Raw genomic sequence first — 20125 nt, forward strand, 5'->3', positions numbered from 1 at the left:
AAACTTCTTTAAACTAATGTGGCAGGGGGATGGGAACCAATGCAGGAAGTCGGAAGGTAGTAAAACAAGGACAGAAACAAAAGACATTAAGGGGAAAAGTGTAAGGCAGAGAAGACATAGTCAAAAATCAAAAGGACGACAGTACAAGGTACAGTGACTGAGGGGAGCTCAGTGAATAGGCCCAGTAATACTAAAAGGAGTAAAACAGGAAGTAAAACCATAAATGGTAAGCGAGGCAGCAGGTTGTTACATGAAGATATGGGTTCAACGACAAGGAAAATTAGGAGAAAAGTTAAGAGGAAATATAACTTAGGAGAGGTTACTGATAATAAGAGGTGTTAAGATTCAAAATAGGTATAAAAGCCTACATAAGTGTACTTTACCTGAATGCTCATAGTATTCAGAATAAGGTAAATGAGTTGATGGCGCAAATCATCGTGAATGACTATGATTTAGTGGCCATTAGTGAAACATGGTTAAAGGATGGTTAAATATCCGAGGGTATCAAACTATTCGGAAGGACAGAGTGGATGGTAAGGGAGGTGGTGTAGCTCTGTTATTTAAGGATGACATCCGGGCAATAGTAAGGGATGACATCGGTGCTATGGAGGATAAGGTTGAATCCATTTGGGTGGAAATCAGGAATAGTAAGGCGAAAAAGTCACTGATAGGAGTAGTCTATCGGCCACCAAATAGAAACATTATGGTGGGGCAGGCAATAAACAAAGAAATAACTGATGCATGTAGAAATGGTACAGCAGTTATCATGGGGGATTTTAATCTACATGTCGATTGGTTTAACCAGGTCGGTCAAGGCAGCCTTGAGGAGGAGTTTATAGAATGTATCTGCGATAGTTTCCTAGAACAGTATGTAATGGAATCTACGAGGGAACACACGGTCCTAGACCTGGCACAGTGTAATGAGAGGATTAATTAATAATATCATAGTTAGGGATCCACTTGGAAGGAGCGATCACAATATGGTGGAATTTAAAATACAGGTGGAGGGTGAGAAGGTAAAATCAAACACTAGTGTTTTGTGTTTAAACAAAGGAGATTACAATGGGATGAGAGAAGAACTAGCTAAGGTAGACTGGGAGCAAAGACTTTATGGTGAAACAGTTGAGGAACAGTGGAGAACCTTCCAAGCGATTTTTCACCGTGCTCAGCAAAGGTTTATACCAACAAAAAGGAAGGACGGTAGAAAGATGGAAAATCAACCGTGGATATCTAAGGAAATAAGGGAGAGTATCAAATTGAAGGAAAAAGCAAGTGGCAAAGATTAGTGGGAGACTAGAGGACTGGGAAATCTTTAGGGGCAACAGAAAGCTACTAAAAAAGCTATAAAGAAGAGTAAGATAGATTATGAGAGTAAACTTGCTCAGAATATAAAAACAGATAGTAGAAGTTTCTACAAATACATAAAACAAAAAAGAGTGGCTGAGGTAAATATTGGTCCTTTAGAGGATGAGAAGGGAGATTTAATAATGGGAGATGAGGAAATGGCTGAGGAACTGAACAGGGTATTTTGGGTCGTTCTTCACAGTGGAAGACACAAATAACATACCAGTGACTGATAGAAATTAGGCTATGACAGGTGAGGACCTTGAGATGATTTTTATCACTAAGGAAGTAGTGATGGGCAAGCTAATGGGGCTAAAGGTAGACAAATCTCCTGGCCCTGATGGAAGGCGTCCCAGAGTGCTAAAAAAGATAGCTAGGGAAATTGCAAATGCACTAGTGATAATTTACCAAAATTCACTAGACTCTGGGGTGGTCCCGGTGGATTGGAAATGAGCAAATGTGACACCACTGTTTAAAAAAGGAGGTAGGCAGAAAGCGGGTAATTATAAGCCAGTGAGCTTAACTTCAGTAGTAGGGAAGATGCTAGAATCAAGGAAGAAATAGCGAGGCATCTGGATGGAAATTGTCCCATTTGGCAGATGCAGCATGGGTTCATAAAAGGCAGGTCATGCCTAACAAATTTAGTGGAATTTTTTGAGGACATTACCAGTGCAGTAGATAACGGGGACCCAAGGGATGTGGTAAATCTGGATTTCCAGAAAGCCTTTGACAAGGTGCCACACAAAAGGTGATGCATAAGATAAAGATACATGGCATTAAGGGTAAAGTAGTAATATGGATAGAGGATTAGTTAATTAATAGAAAGCAAAGAGTGGCGATTAATGGGTGTTTCTCTGGTTGGCAATCAGTAGCTAGTGGTGTCCCTCAGGGATCAGTGTTGGGTCCACAATTGTTCACAATTTACATAGATGATTTGGAGTTGGGGACCAAGGGCAATGTGTCCAAGTTTGCAGACGACACTAAGATGAGTGGTAAAGCAAAAAGTGCAGAGGATACTGGAAGTCTGCAGAAGGATTTGGATAGGTTAAGTGAATGGGCTAGGGTCTGGCAGATGGAATACAATGCTGACAGATGTGAGGTTATCCATTTTGGTAGGAATAACAGCAAAAGGGATTATTATTTAAATGGCAAAATATTAAAACATGCTGCTGTGCAGACAGCCCTGGGTGTGCTGGTGCATGTGTCGCAAAAAGTTGGTTTACGGGTGCAACAGGTGATTGAGAAGGCAAATGGAATTTTGTCCTTCATTGCGAGAGGGATGGAGTTTAAGACTAGGGAGGTTATGCTGCAATTGTATAAGGTGTTAGTGAGGCTAATTTAGAAGGATGAGGAGGGATCTTATAGAAACATATTTATGAAGGGAATAGATAGGATAGATGCGGGCAGGTTGTTTCCACTGGTGGGTGAAAGCAGACCTAGGGGGCATAGCCTGAAAATAAAGGGACGTAGATTTAGGACTTAGTTTAGGAGGAACCTCTTCACCCAAAGGGTTGTGAATCTATGGAATTCCTTGCTCAGTGAAGCATTTGAGGCTCCTTCATTAAATGTTTTTAAGATAAAGATAGTTTTTTGAAGAATAAAGGGATTAAGGGTTATGGTGTTGAGGCCGGAAAGTGGAGCTGAGTCCACAAAAGATCAGCCATGATCTCATGGAATGGCGGAGCAGGCTCGAGGGGCCAGATGGCCTACTCCTGCTCCTAATTCTTATGTCTTAAAAGACCTAGTTATGCTTGGGAATAGTTGGCTCACAGTTAATCTTCCTTGACTCACTTAAGTTCCAATTTGCAACTCATTCTATAAGAAAATCTCAGTCTCTGCTATCGCTTGCTGTGTCTTGGTCAGTGTTGTGAATTTCAGCTGTTATCTGTTATTTTCTATCTCTGTTCTCTTGTATTACAAAAAATACTGGCTATTTACGGCAAATTTACAGGTTAATAATTTTGCACAAAACATGTCACTTAAATCATTCTATAGAGATCTATTTAGTTTAAAGCTAGTATCACAGTGGTTAGCACTGCTGCTTCACAGTGCCAGGGTCTGATTCCAGCCTTGGATAGGTGACTGCCTGGCCACAGTCTCCCCGTGTCTGGGTGTGTTTCTTCCGGGTGCTCAGGCTTCCTCCCACAGTCTAAAGATGTGCAGTTTAGGTAGATTGGTCATGATCAACGTGCGGGGGTATGGGGATAGGGTGAGGGGGTGGGCCTACGTAGGGTGCCCTTTCGGAGGATTGATGCAGACTGGTGGAGGTAAAAGAATGTTGCTTTCTCACACTAAACTGAGGGCTGAGAAAGCTACCTGTGGGTTCCATTGTGATGAAACCTGCAAAAAGTAAGAACTTTACATTCACTCGATTATCATTGTAACTCAGTGTGTATATTGAGTTTGTTGAACATATTCCTAGTTCGATGTGTCTGTGGTTTGAGTGTGCAAGGTGATTGCCGTGAATTTATGTTCAGGTATATTGGGAGTACGTTATTAATGGACTAACCACATTTCTGTTTCCAATGTTGCAGTTCTGTGCTAAAACCCCTCTATTACTTTGTTTAAATTTTTTCGAAATAGAGGACAGCACGGTGGTTAGTATTGCTGTCTCACGGTGCCAATTCAAGCCTTGGGTGACTGTGATTTGCGCTTTCTCCCCATGTCTGCATGGGTCTCCGGGTGCTCCTGTTTCCTCAGTCCAAACGTGTACAGGTTAGGTGGATTGGCCATGATAAAATTTCCCATTAGTCCAGGGATGTACATGTTAGGTGGGTTTCTGGGGATTGGGGAGGAGGGGGGGGGAAATGGGCCTAGGTAGGTTGCCCTTTCAAAGGGTCGGCAGAGACTCGATGAGTTCAATGACCTTCTGCGCTTTAGAAATTCTATGATTCTAATAGTGTATTGCTGTTGTGTGGTCTGTATTTAATGAGTTTAATTGGCATTGTATTGTACTTTCAGGGCACTCCAGCACTCTTCATGATTATTCTCCTCTTTCACAACAGTTTACTGGAAGGCTGTGTGGTTGAAGAAAGGTGTGTCTGCAATTTATCGTTGGCATTAAGAATGTTAAGAATATGTTAATATCTACATGTGTTTGGCAGATAACGTACCCTTTCATATGGGCTTTGATTTAGATTTTGGGAATTTTAATTCATTTTCTAGGTATTATTCTGCAGCTGTTTTTTGTGGGAAAAATAATGAATTTTTAACCATCCTTAATCTAAATGCACATTGACTGGAATCTTCGACAATACTTATCAACCATCACTCACATCTGACCGTTCTTGATTAGGTTGCTTGAAGTAGGGGTTGACTAACATAACAAAGGATTGCAAATTTGTGTTGCATTTGTGGGAAGGTTGTTTGTTTAGTGGAGCAAAACCTTTGTGATCTTGTGTTGACCTAAAGTATGTTTTTTATGCTGGTGATTTTTTCCAATTATAATGACTATAATTTTAACCTTGTTAAAGTAAAGTCGCCTTTCTCCTTCCCACGGATTCAAAACAGTGAAAATGTACAAAAACATTGAACATGGAGTAGATAGGGAGGATCAAAGATCAATAGCCAAAAGATGCAGATATAAAATAATTCGCGAAAACCACAGGGAGATGAGAAATTCCTACGCGATATGATATGACCTTGAATGCACTGTCTGTGAGAATGGTGGAAGCAGATAGTAACTTTCAAAAAGAAAGTGAACCTGCAAAGAAAAAATGACGGGCTATAGAGAAAGCAAAACTGTGGGACTAAATTAGATTGTACTTCCAGAGAGCCGGACAAACACAACGGACCAAATGGCAGCTTGTCTGGTATCAGCATCTGCAGGGCACTATGAAAATCGAAGTTCTGTTAAAATGAAGCTTGTATATAGAGTGTAATGAAAACCTGGCCTCTGTTGAAAGGGGGATGGAGTGTAAAAGTAAGGAAATGTTACAACTATACAGGACATTGGTCAGACCATTGCAAAGAAAGCAGTGAAGAGAAAATTCACGCGGCTAACTCCTGGGATGAAGGGGAAAGGTTGAGCAATTTGGGCCTGTGCTCATTGAAGTTTAGAATAATGAGGGGTGATTTTTTTTTGAGAAATGTAGGGTTCTTACTGGGATCTAGAACTTTAGGAGGGTGGGTTGCAGGCACAGTTTAATAATAAGGAACTTCCTATTTAAGATGGAGAGGTGAAGGAATTTATTTTCTAAAGGTTGTTAGTCAAAAGCAGTAGAAACTGCATTATTAAATTTTTGAGGCTACGTTAGGGAGACTTATCCAGAAAGGAGCCAAGGGTTAGGGGTAAACAGATAAGTGAAGTTCCGACCACAGTCAGTTGAAGATGACTATTGAATGTCGGAGGAGGCTTGAGGGATCAAGTAGTCAACCCAGTTCTTATGATCTTAGAAAGACATAAATCCAATGGAGAGATCTAAGAGCAAGGTTTGAAGTGCCATGTACTTTTCAAGTTGAATTCATCTGATACCTTGCATTTGCTTTATCATGCATATAACTTTACTGAGGTGGAGCTTTGGTATTTTGGTAACAGATGCTAGAGGGTCAGTTGTACATTTAAGATGGAAGCTCACAAATTGTAGCAATATTTCAAGCAAATTCTTAAAGTAAATTGCAGTTAATTACTTGGAAATTTGTGACCTGTATAATTGTTGGAATATTTCTAGCAAGCACCTCTTACTGATTTTTATTTCTCATCTACAATTCAGATTTTTCATGATCCTCGAGATGCTTGTTGAATATGGACTGTCTGGTCCCACGTGCTCATTGGCATTCAGTGAGTCAGTTTTAAATTTAATTAACCAGTCTGCAAAACTAGTCATGAATAAGGAGCACCTTTGGCGAATGTGGAGCATTGTCGTTAACCCATTGACTGAACGGGTGACCCAGGTATGACGATTATAGATTGGAATGCTTCCTTTCCCATTCCCTCCCTGTAGCTTTTGTCCGCGATTTGCAAAATTAACATTCTCTAGAATATTTTTTTTATACTCAGTATAGCTATTAAAAGTCTACACTTGTTTAAACCTAAGGTATTGTAAAGATTCCTTTCTTTTACATTATTCTTTGTTTTTTAGACCAATGAAGTAAATCAAGGGGATGCACTGGAACATAATTTTGGTGCTATGTACATTGCTTTGACTCTACCCATCAATCACTTGTTTTCAAAACAGAATTTCCCACAGGTAACCATGTTCTTCTTGGTTGTGTAGAAAAATTATGTAATATAGGCAGATGGCGTATAGTTCTGGTCTTCAATTATAAATGGATATAGAGGCACTGGAGAAAGTGCAAAAACAATTTACAAGTTTGAAACCAGAACTTAGGGGTCAGTAAGGGGCTCAGCAGGCTTGGGCTCTCTTTTTTTTTCTAAGAAAAGGGGAGGCTGAGGGGTAACCTGATAGAGGTTGTTAAAATTATGAAAGGGCTTGATAAAGCAAACGTTGAGATGGGGTAAGACCAAAATTAGGGATCACACATATATAAAATAATCATCAATCAATTTAATAGAAAAAGCAGGAGAAACTCTTTTTACTCAAATAGAATTAATGCAGAACTTGGTAGTGAAGGTGAACGTTAGAAATGCATTTGAGAGGAAGATAGATGAGCCCACCGAGAGAAAGGAATAAAATGATATGCTGTTAGTTAAAGAGGGTTCAGAGACAGTTCTTGTGGCATATAAACACTGTAAAGAAATTGGGCTCCATGACCACCTTCTGTGCTGTACCATGTAATCCAAGTCATGACAAAAATAGAAGTTTGGCTGTACGTGCATCTTCAACTTTACAATTTTAGTTTATTTTAGTCAGCATTGCAGTAGCTTAGGTTCAGCGAATTTGTATCTAGTGCAGTCAATTAAACATCATTGGTTCCATAACCAGTAAAGACTTTGAAGAAAAAATTACTTTGTTCTCCATTTTGAAATCCTTTAAGAATTCAAAGTTTAAGCAAAGATCATTTGACCTATTAAACCCATCCATCCAGATTCCACAGGAAATTTCTCCCATCTCAACAGTTGAATTCTGATTTCGTGAATGTCCAGTTCCTTTCGTGAGATTTCTCTGGAAATATGTGCTATTTTTAGCCATTTACACCTCCCCCTCTCTTCACTTTCTAAATGCCTCAATCATGCCACAAACTACTGGGACTAGTTTATTCAACTTGACCCCAGCACCTTGTGAGCAGGGAGTGTAGTTTTTCAACCCCTCTAACCTACTCCAGGGCCAGGAAGCTATTTGTCCCTGATCTCTCGCCCAGTTTTTATTTTGATCTATATCCTCGGGTGCTATGCTCATTATCTGCAAAAAGTAACTTGTTCACTCCTTCTAAAGCTTCCATAATTTTAAACGCCTTCCCTCCAGCTCTATTAGTTTTGTAATGGAGTGGTGGTGATGATATTGGTTATGGCCGTTGTTCTTCTTCAAGGACAGAGATGAGAATCTTTTTCTTTTGAGGGTTGAGAGACTTTGGAACTCATTGCCACAGAGGGCTTTGGAGGCGTCGTCACTGAATATTTTTAACACAGAGGTACCCAGATGTTTGTTGGGCAAGGGAATGAAAGGTTATCAGCAATAGGTAGGAATGTGGAACTCAACGTAAACAGAACAGCCATGATCTTAGTGAGTAACGGGGCAGACCCGAAGGGCCTACTTCTCCTATTTCGTATGTTCTTCTTAGGGGGATGGAGAGCAGGTGATCAAGACAGAAATTGTGGGTCACTTGGGATGGCGGTGGTGTGAAGGGGTATTGGTTAAAGTTGGCATTGCTTATAAGTGGGAGAGATTAAATTTTTGCTGTGGGGGCTGGGTGACAATAACATTCTTGCTGTGTCAGCCCATTTAAACAAATGGTTACAATTGTAGTCACCGGAAAATTGGTCAGTTGTGCATATGTTAAAAGATGTGCATTTAAACTTTTTGGTTAAAGGCAGTGTAAGAAGAATGCCATTGATGCTCTTTGTATTGAATGGATATGTATTTTTGTAACCGTAAGGTGAAAAATTAATCTTTCCCTTCTGCTCTTCAGCCTACAATGAAGTCGTTGTTGAGAACATGGGCTGAGTTGTATAAAACATTTGCTCGTTGCGCAGCTCTGGTGGCAACTGCAGAAGCCAATGTATGCTGTGAGGAACTAAGTGCCAAAATCTTATCAACACTGGATGATGTCACCTTAACTGTAAGTGTCTCTGTATGCAGTCGGGTGTTTATCAGGTGGAACTGATTTATCAAATTTTAGCGTTGAGTGCTTTAATTGTACATATTGTCTCTGATCTGGCAGCATTGGAAGGTAATACCTAAAACCTCTACCTGTTTCCGATGATTTGAATCATGAATCCCTAGAACAAGGAACACCAGCAACTGTGCAGGAATTATACACCTTTATCATAGATTTTGAGATGATTGGGTGCTTTAATTGCCCCCCCCCCCCCCCCCCCCCCCCCCCCCCCCCCCGTTGTAATTGGGGATAAGACGGGAAAATAGTACACCTTTCATAAACTTCGTCATGTCCACCAAGCATTAAATAAACCAGCAAATTGAACTATGCTGCCTAAACTGTGTGCAAGTTGGAGGATGTCATTCTTTAACTGTTGTGTTGCTTAGATTCGGACAGCAGCATGTTTGCTGCGTTCAGTACTGTCATCATGATCCAAAGAAACACATTCAAGGCAGTTCAGAGAACAATCTCTAACTAAATCCCTAACATGGCTTATGAAGGAAAACTGGAAAACCTAGGGCTCTTTCTTGGGAGGAGCCAGCTGAGAGGTCAGATTGGAGAGGTATACCAAGTGGCAAATAGTATAGAAAGTGAATCTGGGTTACTACCTCTGCTAATCTATGACATACTAATACTAATTTTGAGGAAGGTCTTGAATATAATCAGCTTATAAAATGCACTGGGTTGATTGTTGAGATGAAAACTCTGGAATTGTCTGAGATAGTGTGGTTGAAGGCCGATTTTGATGGATCACTCAACCTTGCATTAAAAACTTAACAATTGAGTAAAAGGAAACTTTTATTGTGCTTTCATCTCCCTTTTCTCCAGAACTTATCCACATTGGATGCCATTGTTCATGTCCTGAATGTGATGGTCGACTGTGTAGACTTCTCTCAGTTCTCGAAATTTCAGCAAAAATCAAACAGTAAGTACTCCCTTCCCCATCTCCAACTTCACCATAAATGCTCACTGTAAATTGAGAGAATTGTAGCTTAGTAGCTTTAAAGGTTAGATTTTATCTAAGCAGTTTTTACCACAGATTCACTTTATTCTATCTACTATGAGGCAATAAATTATTTTTCTTATCCATCTGTCCAAATATAACTTTAAGAACTAGGAAGAGGCAGTAAATCAGAACTCCTGATTTGGTCATTATAATTTGGTCATTGACAATTAAATGGTTAAAATAACTTTTATTACCAGCCTTGTTTTGTGTCTCATTTTTTTAACTATAATTTAATAGAAATTGTCATGAAGTATGAAGTAATTTGCTCATTTTTCCCTGCGCAGTTAGTGGCTGAGAACCATAATGTCAGAATAAAGCATTGTATTTCATTTGCCATTGCTAGCATAGATTAGCTTGCTGTTCTTTGTCCCTGTCCATTGAATCCAGATCAAGCATGGTGTTTAGACAGTCACAGCCCAGATCCTAGCTAACATAGATTCTGGGCAAGATGCTGCCTCTAACTGGATACTGTACTAAGTTTGCAATAGAAATGGTTAATAATTTTTTCTTATTTTTTAAACCCAAAAATTCTGAGTTGGGTTTAAAACAAAATTGGTGGCCAGAAGTGTTTTTTCTATATAACTGGATGTCCTTATAATTGACAAAGCGAGGACTAACATTAAACCGCTTGATTAGAAAGATTCGCAAAAATGTTTTAAATATCTAAATGTTAAATTTTGAAGGCCCGCTTGGATTATTTGCATTTGTAATTACCAGGAATAACTTAACCTCTACATGTTTTCCCTTCTCTAGCACCACATACCCCTACCCACTGGCTAACAAAAAAGCAGGAACCTCTAGGAAATCTAACTTCAATACTTAAACTTTTAATGAAAATCACAGATGCTTTTCATCAGTCAAGTTCCAAAGAATCTCAACTTGAAATGCCAACATCAGGAATGGTATCCATTGGAGTTGGTATTATTGCCATTCTGTCCAGTATCTTCAATCACTTGTCCCTGGCTTCAGCAATTCAAGCAGTTTTAACCAACTTGGCAGGCTCCATATCAACATTCTATGAAAGGACTTCAAAGTATGTATCAACATTTTGTGCAGTTCAGTTGTGACAAAAGATTGTGACAATGTATTAATTTACTGTTAAAGTGCAATTGTGTGTAATCTTACTGTTTTGCCACAAAGCCTAATTGCTATAACCTTGGTCAGTTAGAGATTAATTGCCCATTTCTTCATTTCAATTAGATGGTTTTGTATTTTTGGGAGTTTCTCTGTTTGGAAATGCTCTAGCTTTCTTTGATTCCAAAATCCTAAAAGAAAGGTTACATGTCGCATGTCACTAGTATATAACAGAAGACGGTCAAGCTAACCTAGATATTTGCACAGATGTGTCGGGTAACTTTTGGAATCTTCAGTGAAAGATGAAAGTCATGTTGGAGAGAAAATAGTCATAAGCAGCCTGTAAAGTTCAAGGGTTGACCAATATGGTGGAAATGTCATATATGTACTGTACCTGGACCTTCTAAAAGCCTTGGATAAATTACCACACACTATTGGAAAAGTTTAATTGGTGTAGGATTATAAAATATGTTCATAAGATATAGGAGCAGAATTAGACCAATTGGCCCATCGCATCTGCTCCGCCGCTCCCATCATGGCTGATGTGTTTCTCATCCCCATTCCCCTGCCTTCTCCCCGTAACACTTAATCTTCATATTAATCAAGCAATCCCCTCATAGAACATGGAATTTACAATGCAGAAGGAGGCCATTTTGCCCATCGAGTTGGCACCGACCCTTGGAAAGACCACCCCGCTTAAGCCCACACTTCCACCCTAGTCCTATAACCCAGTAACCCCATCTAACCTTTTTGGACACTAAGGGGAATTTAGCATGGCCAATCCACCTAACCTGCACATCTTTGGACTGTGAGAAGAATCCGGAGCACCTGGAGGAAACCCACTCAGACACTGGGAGAACGTGCAGAGTCCACACAGAGTGACCCAAGCCGAGAATTGAACCTGGGACCCTGGAGCCGTGAAGCCACAGTGCTAACCACTGTGCTGCAGTTCATTGATCATGAACACCATATTTGTGCTTGGGCTGCTATTACCTGCAGTGCTACAGACCCAATGAGGATAGCATTCTCTTTTAAAATAGGTTAGAAGAGAAAAATATTGAGTTGAGGACAGTGCAGTAGTTACTTTACTAGGCAATTAATCCAGTGGTTTCTAAGACACTAAGAAAGAATGATAAATAATTATAGAGAATTAAAGAAAGCAGCATGGGGATATTGGTGTGAGCAAAGAAGAATCAAATAGAATATCAGTAAATGTCTGCTGGTTCATTTTGACATGGAAAATGGATGATGTCGAGGAACAGAAGGATTTGGGGATTACTGTCATGACACCAAAAGCAGCATGTGAAGTAGCTATATCTATTTTAAAAAACTAATAAGAGGATGATCTATGGAAAGAAGTACAGCACATAAAAATTGAGCTTCAGTTCTGAATATAGCAAATTTTTGAATACTGTGCAGTTTAGGTGCTGTTTAGTCCAAAGATGTGCGGGTTAGGTGGATTGGCCATGCTAAATTGCCATTGGTGTCCAAAAAGGTTAAGTGGAGTTACTGGGTTACGGGGATAGGGTGGAAGTGTGGGTTTGGGTAAGGGCCGGTGCAGACCCGATGGGCCGAATGGCCTCCTTCTGCACTATAAATTCTATGATTCTACATTATGATGGAAATAAAAGCAATCACAGATTCACTTAAGATACTATGTTTAAAGAAATATGTGGACATCAAGAATTGGGACATATTGTAAGAACAGGAAATTATGGATAATTTGAAAATAACTGCTTAAAATTTAACATATACAGTTGAGGCAGGAAAGCGACTGAAGGGTGTAGAACTAGGGGCATGGATACAAGATTAAATTTATAGATTTAAGGCGGGGTACAGGAAGAACTGCTTTGCACATAGGGTTATGAGGTTGCGGAATGCAGCATTGGAATTTGTGCTTGAAGCAGGGACTGTTAACATGTTGAGAGTTAATTAGGCAAGTGGTTTGAAGGGAAACAGAATACAAAGGAGGTGTGGGTGATAAACATGAAAACAAAGTGGACTAAAGCTTGTTTTTGTTGTTTAAAATAGGATGCATGTTTCTCTGAAGTGGCCAGGCACCAGTCTTAGTTCAGATTAATACTACCAACCCGTCTACTTTTCACCACCTTAGTTTAGAGTTCTGCATTTATTGCTCCGTCCTTTTACTTGGTTGCATAGCTAGGTTTATTTTATTGGAAGGTGTTTGATATCACTGGCTGGTTCGTACTATGTTTCATTGTCACTGTTTATGTCTCTACATTTCATTTCTCACTGGTTATATTTTTCTTTCTTTAGTACAGTTAACGGGACTTCAAAGGTGTATACCACTCATATGTGCAACAAGGTAAATTGTGTAATGATTGCTGTTTATTTTACATTTTCTCCTTTCCCATCCTCTGGTAAAACCATTTACAAATTTCTGACTGACAACACTAAATGATGTGGTAATTTTTTAGGCTGGTCGTACTCTGGTCTGGGAGAGATGGGTTGGCAATATAATGACTGCATGGAATTATTTCATTCCCCCCAGCCCCAGAAGTAATGTGACCATCTATGAGTATTTTAAAGTTTACCAACAATGATGCTCCACTATCCTGCACGCTGATTGGTTTATGTGCTGTCTGGCTTGATTTTTTGGGGGCACCAAGTTATGGTGACCCAGTACTTGGCAGCACTGAAGCTAACCTGTTAGCTCCCATAAGAAACTCTGGATCCAGATGTCAGATTTTCTTCTCTGACTGGGCTGAATTAGACAGTTTGCAGTCTTCGTTATATTTCATTTGAAATTTAAAGCTCATGTCTGGTTGTCTATTTCAGTTATATAGTTCACGTCCAATTATATCTTATCCCTGTTGTTGATAAAACTTTATCTACATCTTTTAGCCTTGATTGCGCCACATCCAACTATCATCTCTTCAAAAGCTTTCTCAAAATCTACTTTATTCAACTGCATTCCCAGTCCTTGTCATCTGATTAGGCCTGGGATGCTTTTTCTATAAGATGCTGATAGTGTAAATTTACTTGTTGACACTTTTGAGCTGATTTCCAGTGACCGAGTGGTTAGCACTGCTGCCTCCGTGCCAGGGACCAGGATTCAATTCTGGCCTTGGGTGACTGTATGGAGTTTGCACATTCTCCCGTGTCTGCGTGGGTTTCCTCCCACAGTCCAAAATATGCAGGTTAGGTGAGGTTACGGGGAGCAGGGGAGTGGGTATAGGTAGAATGCTCTTTCATTGGGTTAGTGCAGACTCCTTCTGCACTCTAGGGATTTTATGGTTTCTGAAAAGAAGTGAACTCCATTTGTAATGATTTGATGTATTGAAAAGCTTTAAAAGTATGACAGAGCATATGGCTGCATTTGGTTTGTATAATGTATTTCCAATTGTCCAGCTATAATCTACTAGATGGTAAAGTAGGAAGTTGTGTCTCCTATTTTTCTCCCTATCCTCTGTAATAGAATGGTGGAGGTGGAATAATTTAATACTGAGTTTTGTTTGTTCTCCGCCTGTTGGGTTTGAACTGGAACTCTTTAAACAAGAAGGTGGGGGTGAGATTTTTCTGCTTTTCCAGCCTTGATTTAAACCATATATATAGTTTTGTGATTGAATTGTTGCTCTTCCCTGCAGTTGGAGAAGCTGTATGCAGACATTCTTCTTTGCTTACAATCCCGTTACACATCATCCTATGACAGCGACTTGCTGGAACAACTGTCATCGCTGCTCAGCGCCACTTTCCTGCACAAGAACCGACAGATCAGGAACCAGACCACACAATTTTGGAATGCTACGTTTGCCAAAAGTACAGTGTTAAACTATCCACAACAAATGAAGTGAGTGTGACTTTGTTTTAGTTCATATCCCTTCTGAATTAGTAATGCATTGTAACTGTTCGATAGACTTTCTCTCCAAAGTGTATATGACATGTTGAGCTTTTGCTTTGCTGTAGGCCAATATTAAGTCAGGTCAAGCAGAAAACACCTATAATATTGCCTGGCTTTGAGGTATTAGAGTTGATTGAAGAGTCAAGTAGGACTTACTCCGATTTGGTAAGTTTTTAAAGTGTTCTCTTGAATTTTCTGCTGTGACAAATGCTAGCATACTCTAATGAGACAAGAATCCAAAGTACATATTCTAAACTCCTAAATCTCTAGTATTTCAAATGTATTTGAGAATATTTCTTCATTAGCTTTGTGAGCAAGCTATGACATTCCGAACCACAAATGCATTGCACTCCTAACCTTTGGAAGAGTCCAAATTCTATAAAGATCAAAATATTTAATCCATCTACATTTTTAACAATTGCAGGGGTAGAGTAGTGTAGTTGTATTAATTCAAATGGCCGTTGGAGAATTTGATTTCTTTTTTAAATAATGCTGGTGTCATTAAAAGTGACCATGAGGCTTTCTGTTGTACAAATTAACTGCTTCACTAATACTTTATTAAGGTCAGGAATCCTGCTGCTTTAGATGGACTGGTCTATATTTGACAGTCCTCACCATGATTGACTTTTCACTGCCTTCTGAAGTGACTTTGCAACCTCTCGGGGTTACATCTAAATAGTAAATTTTTTTTTTAAATCTTCACTATAAAGGCTGCAGTGGTTCAAGATTGAAGCCTTTTCTGGGGAACTAGGACTGGTCAATAAGCCTTACTAGTGGCATCCGCATTCCTAGAGTAAACCATTTTTGAAGTGCAATTTATTTCGTCAATCTGTAATGCTGTTGGTGCTTTTTTTTGGACTTTTAAAGTGATATTAGGTGTGAGCACACTCCCAATAGTATCCATGTTTTGGGCATTCTCCATCTGAAATGTAAACGGTACAAAAGTTTTAAACTGGCTATTGGTTGTTGAGTCATCTTAACCAGGAAATAAATATTTAGCCAGTGAGATATGGGGTTCAGACATAGAGTTTTCAGTTTTTTAAGCTACCAGTTTCCAAGAACTGAACCCATTCTAGTATCTCTGTTATTCCTTTGATTCTTTGTTGTAAGTGAAGAAAAAAATGGGTTGACTACTAGTATACTGTGATCAGCTGCATCAGTGCGCTTTTTAACGCATTCTTTTTATAACAGTCGGAAAATTCCCAGTTAGATGCTAAAGTCAGCGGTGTGCAAGTTAATTCATTTGGTAAAAGAGAATCGTTGCTTGCTCGAGCTGAAGAACTAAGAGAGAAGAGTTCTCCTCAAACTCCAGCAAAAGTAAGTTGAGCTTTTATGAAGCCGAGTGTATAAAATAGTGACTGACAAGTGAATTTAAAACATTGTTAGCATCATACTGATGTGAGCATTTGAAAATACAGCTTCGGAGTTGTAAAATTTTAAAAATTATTTAACATTTAATATTCCAGTGTCCCATATAAAAACAATTTTCTGAGAAATATCTGGAGAGTTCTTGCAAACTTACTGAATAGGGCTTTTTTGGTATGATGTTCACTTCAGTAGTCTGGCATTGATGTATAACTGTCTGGTATTAGTGAACTTCAGAATGTAAAATTTTTTTAATGGAAGCAAAAGTTTATGATTTAGAATTTAAGCTTTGCAGTAAGAATGTGTTTGGAGCAGGTTTGTTAACACTGCTCTTGTTGTGCACTTTTAAGTCTTTCTGCAATATCATTGTTTGGATAAGACATTTTTTTTTTCCACTCAATCCTCTCTCCCTATCTCTGTCCCCTTTCAGTTGAAGCTAGATTTTTCTTCCCCCAAAATGCCTCGACGAGAGCTACTTCTTGAGGAGGAGAAATCGATAGATTTTGTGTTTATACCACCTGAACCTAAACAGCGGATATTGACAGAGCATCAGAAAGAGGTGTTACAGACAAAAAGGTGGGTTGAAGAAATGGATGTGATCATTGTCTAGGAGAGAGGTGCTAATTTCTCTGGGACTACAGATAGGAAAATTTGAGATATAAAATCTTAATCCCCTTTACTTCAGAGTGGGTAGGTGAGAAATATTTTTGCAATATAGCCATTCATGTAAGCAAGCTGTTTGGTAATTAAGTGGGAGGCAATGTTGCCCTCTTAGGTCTGCAGCTGCATCCGTGTTCGTACTCTGATCCAGACATTATCAGTATGAAGAAGGATGAATATTTATTTTGGTTCGTACTGAGAATTTTTATCTACTGTGGGGATATTAACATTCTAAATAGTATTTAAATACGTTAAGAATGCAGTTTGATTACTGTAGAATAAATACATTAAGTATTTAAGCAGTTCTTTGTGACAAACTTAAAACCGTGTAATTTATCCACCTATGCATGGTGATCATTTTAAAAGGGCTTGTTCATTTTAAAACTTTCCCCAAAACAGGACTGACATTCCTGCAATGTACAATAACTTGGATGCGTCTCAGGATTCCCACTTATTTTCTCAGTATACACAATCTCAGGAGGGCAGTTCGTAAGTAGATCATTTTACTTAGTACCACCCCGTTCAGTTTACATATTAACAAAATTCATTAGACAAAACAGAGCTTGGGTGTTATTTCAAATGCTGTTTTATATGAAGTAATGTCATAGAATAATGTAATTTACAGTGCAGCAGGAGGCCATTCAGCCCATCGAGTCTGCACCGGCCCTTGGAAAGAGCATCCTACTTAAGCCCTCACCTCCACCCTATCCCAGTAACCCCACCTAACCTTTTTGGACAATAAAGGCAATTTAGCATGGCCAATCCACCTAACCTGCACATCTTTGGACTGGGAGGAAACCGGAGCACCTGGAGGAAATCCATGCAGACACTGGGAGAAGGTGCAGACTCAGCACAGACAGTGACCCAAGCTAGAAATCGAACCCAGAACCCTGGGTGCTACCCACTGTGCTGCCTCCAGAGCCAGAGCTGTGTCAGAGCTTTGTTCTTTATTTATTCATGGGATGTGGGTGTCACTGGCTAGGCCTGCATTTATTGCCCATCCCTAATTGCCCTTGTTCAGAGGTCATTTAAGAGTCAACCACATTTAATCAAATTAGAGCTATTCCTTTGGTTATATGGATAGGGCTGTATGTGAAATTAATTGTAGTGATAAATGTATACTGTAGACCAGGAGCTTACCAGACCTTGAGAGTCTTTTAAAATTTCCTTCTACTCAATCTTAGAATTTGCAACATGGACGTAACCATTGCCCAACTAGTCTATTCTGGCATTTATGTTCCATGCCAGCCTCCTCCCACTACTCATCTAATCCCATCAAAATATCCTTGTGCTTATCCAACCTTCTGCAAGACTCAACTATGCTATTTGCCTCAAATTTTAAAAAATGAATGCAATGAAATGAAAATTGCTTATTGTCACAAGTAGGCCTCAAATGAAGTTACTGTGAAAAGCCCCTAGTTGCCACATTCCGGCGCCTGGTCAGGGAGGCTGGTACAGGAATTGAACAGTGCTGGTGGCCTGCCTGGTCTGCTTTTAAAGCCAGTGATTTAGCCCAGCGTGCTAAACCAGCCTCTTTATTGCCTTTTAGGTATTTAATCAATTATAAAATTAGTGTTTTATCTAAGCTTACCCTATCCCTTGAGTACGGGGCTTATTTTAGTGGACAAAACAAATGTGAGGTAATGCATTTTGGAAGGTCTAATACAGGTAGGGAATATACAGTGAATGGTAGAACCTTCAAGAGTATTGACAGTCAGAGAGCTCTAGGTGTACAGGTCCACAGGTCACTAAAAAGGGCAACACAGGTGGAGAAGGTAGTCAAGAAGGCATACGACATGCTTGCCTTCATTGGCCGGGGCATTGAGTATAAAAATTGGCAAGTCATGTTGCAGCTGTATAGAACTTTAGTTAGGCCACACTTGGAGTATGGTGTTCAATTCTGCTCGCCACACTACCAGATGTGGAGTCTTTAGAGAGGGTGCAGAAGAGATTTACCAGGATTTTGCCTGGTATGGAGGACATAAGCTATGAGGACAGGTTGCATAAACTCGTTTGTTCTCACTGGAACGATGGAGGTTGAGGGGCGACCTGATAGAGGTCTACAAAATTATGAGGGGCATGGACAGAGTGGATGGTTAGAGAATTTTTCCCAGGGTGGAGGGGTCAATTAATAGGGGGCATAGGCTTAAGGTGAGATGGGCAAGGTTTATAGGAGATGTACAAGGCAAATTTCTTTACACAGAGGGTAGTGGGTGCCTGGAACTCTCTACCGGAGGAGGCGGTGGAAGCAGGGACGATAGTGACGTTTTAAGGGACATCTTGACAAATATATGAACCGAATGGGAATAGAGGGATATGGACCCCGGAAGTGTCGAAGATTTTAGTTTAGACAGGCAGCATGGTCGGTGTAGGCTTGGAAGGCTGAAGGACCTGTTCCTGTATTTTTATTTGTTTAAAGATGCATATTAGTGACTGGTAGACACATTGCCACAAAGAATGCCCCACTGATGGTGACTGACAATTACTGCCAAGCATTGTTTGAATCAGCTGTTTGTGACAACTGTTCCACGCTGCTACTATGCAGTAGCAGCACAAGTGGTATTCACTACTAACAGGATGCTGCTGTCAAACTAAAAAGGCATTCTGCCTAGCACATAAATGAGTAAATTGGTATATGAATTTCAGTGGAAATGCGATGCTATTTACAAAATAATCCTCGGTATGCTAAAAATTATGCCACCAACCAATTTAAGATTTAGATGTATTGGAAACTATATGTACACACTCTGCACCTATTTCAGCTAAACAAAATGAGTGATCGGTATTCGCTGGTTCATTCCACAGGGCAATGTCTTGACCAATCCATCAAGCTGCCTGGTTTAAATTTCGAACAATGCTTGGCAGTTAACTGTCAGTCAGCGTCAACTGCTGCATTCTCCATGGCAACACCTCTACCCATCAGAGTCCACTTGTCAACCAATCAACACTCTCTCACAGTATAATGTTGTTGTTTTCCACTGACGTTGGTATTCTTGCGGTTGTCCTGATGAGTACAAGACAAAGAGCTTCAACAAGATGTCTTTTATCAGCAGTACTCAGTTTGAAATTTCTTATTTCAAACGTTCTAGTTAAGGAGACTCCCATGTGATTAACATACCCATTTTGTGCACTTGGTCTAATTTTGTTACCAGATTGCTTATTTTGTTTCAGGGATAATCCTGCAATAGAAGCTGAAGAAGCAGAAAAATCTTCTGCAAAACCGCCACAGGTGAGCTGTTCCATGTTGGCTTTTAACAAAATATTTTTTTATAAGTGATAAGCCGTAAGTGTGGTCTAGCCACAAGAAAATGCAAGGTGAATGTTGGTAATTATAAGAATAGCACTCTTAATGGATTTCCTGATTTGGTTCTACTTTGGTCTGAAATTGGATGTGTTACTGTGAAAGATTTCTCATTATTATAGTCTGCCTGGATCTTATTTTAATCTACTTTCATCATATTGGGACGCAATCTTTAATATTCGACAGGGCAGCTTACTCTGAGTTTCAAACTGGTTGCTAAGAGATATTCAGAAAGGATCCAATAAGAAAGCTCCTCTTTCTCAAATTATCTGTCTTGTACCATTCTAAGTGGGGA

At 39.6% G+C, this 20125-nt stretch overlaps 1 protein-coding gene across 3 annotated transcripts in view; it reads left to right on the forward strand.

Moving 5' to 3' along the window:
* The window catches only part of rif1 (replication timing regulatory factor 1), a 95126-nt gene that overhangs the window by 45316 nt on the left and 29685 nt on the right, over positions 1–20125 (forward strand). For 2 of the 3 annotated variants that reach the window (XM_038790005.1, XM_038790006.1), the window contains exons 17-29: positions 4306–4379; positions 6057–6237; positions 6426–6533; positions 8374–8523; positions 9391–9487; positions 10322–10601; positions 12920–12968; positions 14251–14453; positions 14570–14669; positions 15696–15821; positions 16300–16445; positions 16929–17018; positions 19701–19758. In XM_038790005.1, coding sequence (XP_038645933.1) covers positions 4306–4379; positions 6057–6237; positions 6426–6533; positions 8374–8523; positions 9391–9487; positions 10322–10601; positions 12920–12968; positions 14251–14453; positions 14570–14669; positions 15696–15821; positions 16300–16445; positions 16929–17018; positions 19701–19758 — 1662 coding nt within the window. The remainder of the gene's footprint in view (positions 1–4305; positions 4380–6056; positions 6238–6425; positions 6534–8373; positions 8524–9390; positions 9488–10321; positions 10602–12919; positions 12969–14250; positions 14454–14569; positions 14670–15695; positions 15822–16299; positions 16446–16928; positions 17019–19700; positions 19759–20125) is intronic. The other variant, XM_038790007.1, reaches the window with a different exon arrangement.

The sequence above is a fragment of the Scyliorhinus canicula genome, chromosome 2, assembly GCF_902713615.1.
Source record: "Scyliorhinus canicula chromosome 2, sScyCan1.1, whole genome shotgun sequence".
Taxonomy (NCBI): Eukaryota; Metazoa; Chordata; class Chondrichthyes; order Carcharhiniformes; family Scyliorhinidae; genus Scyliorhinus; species Scyliorhinus canicula.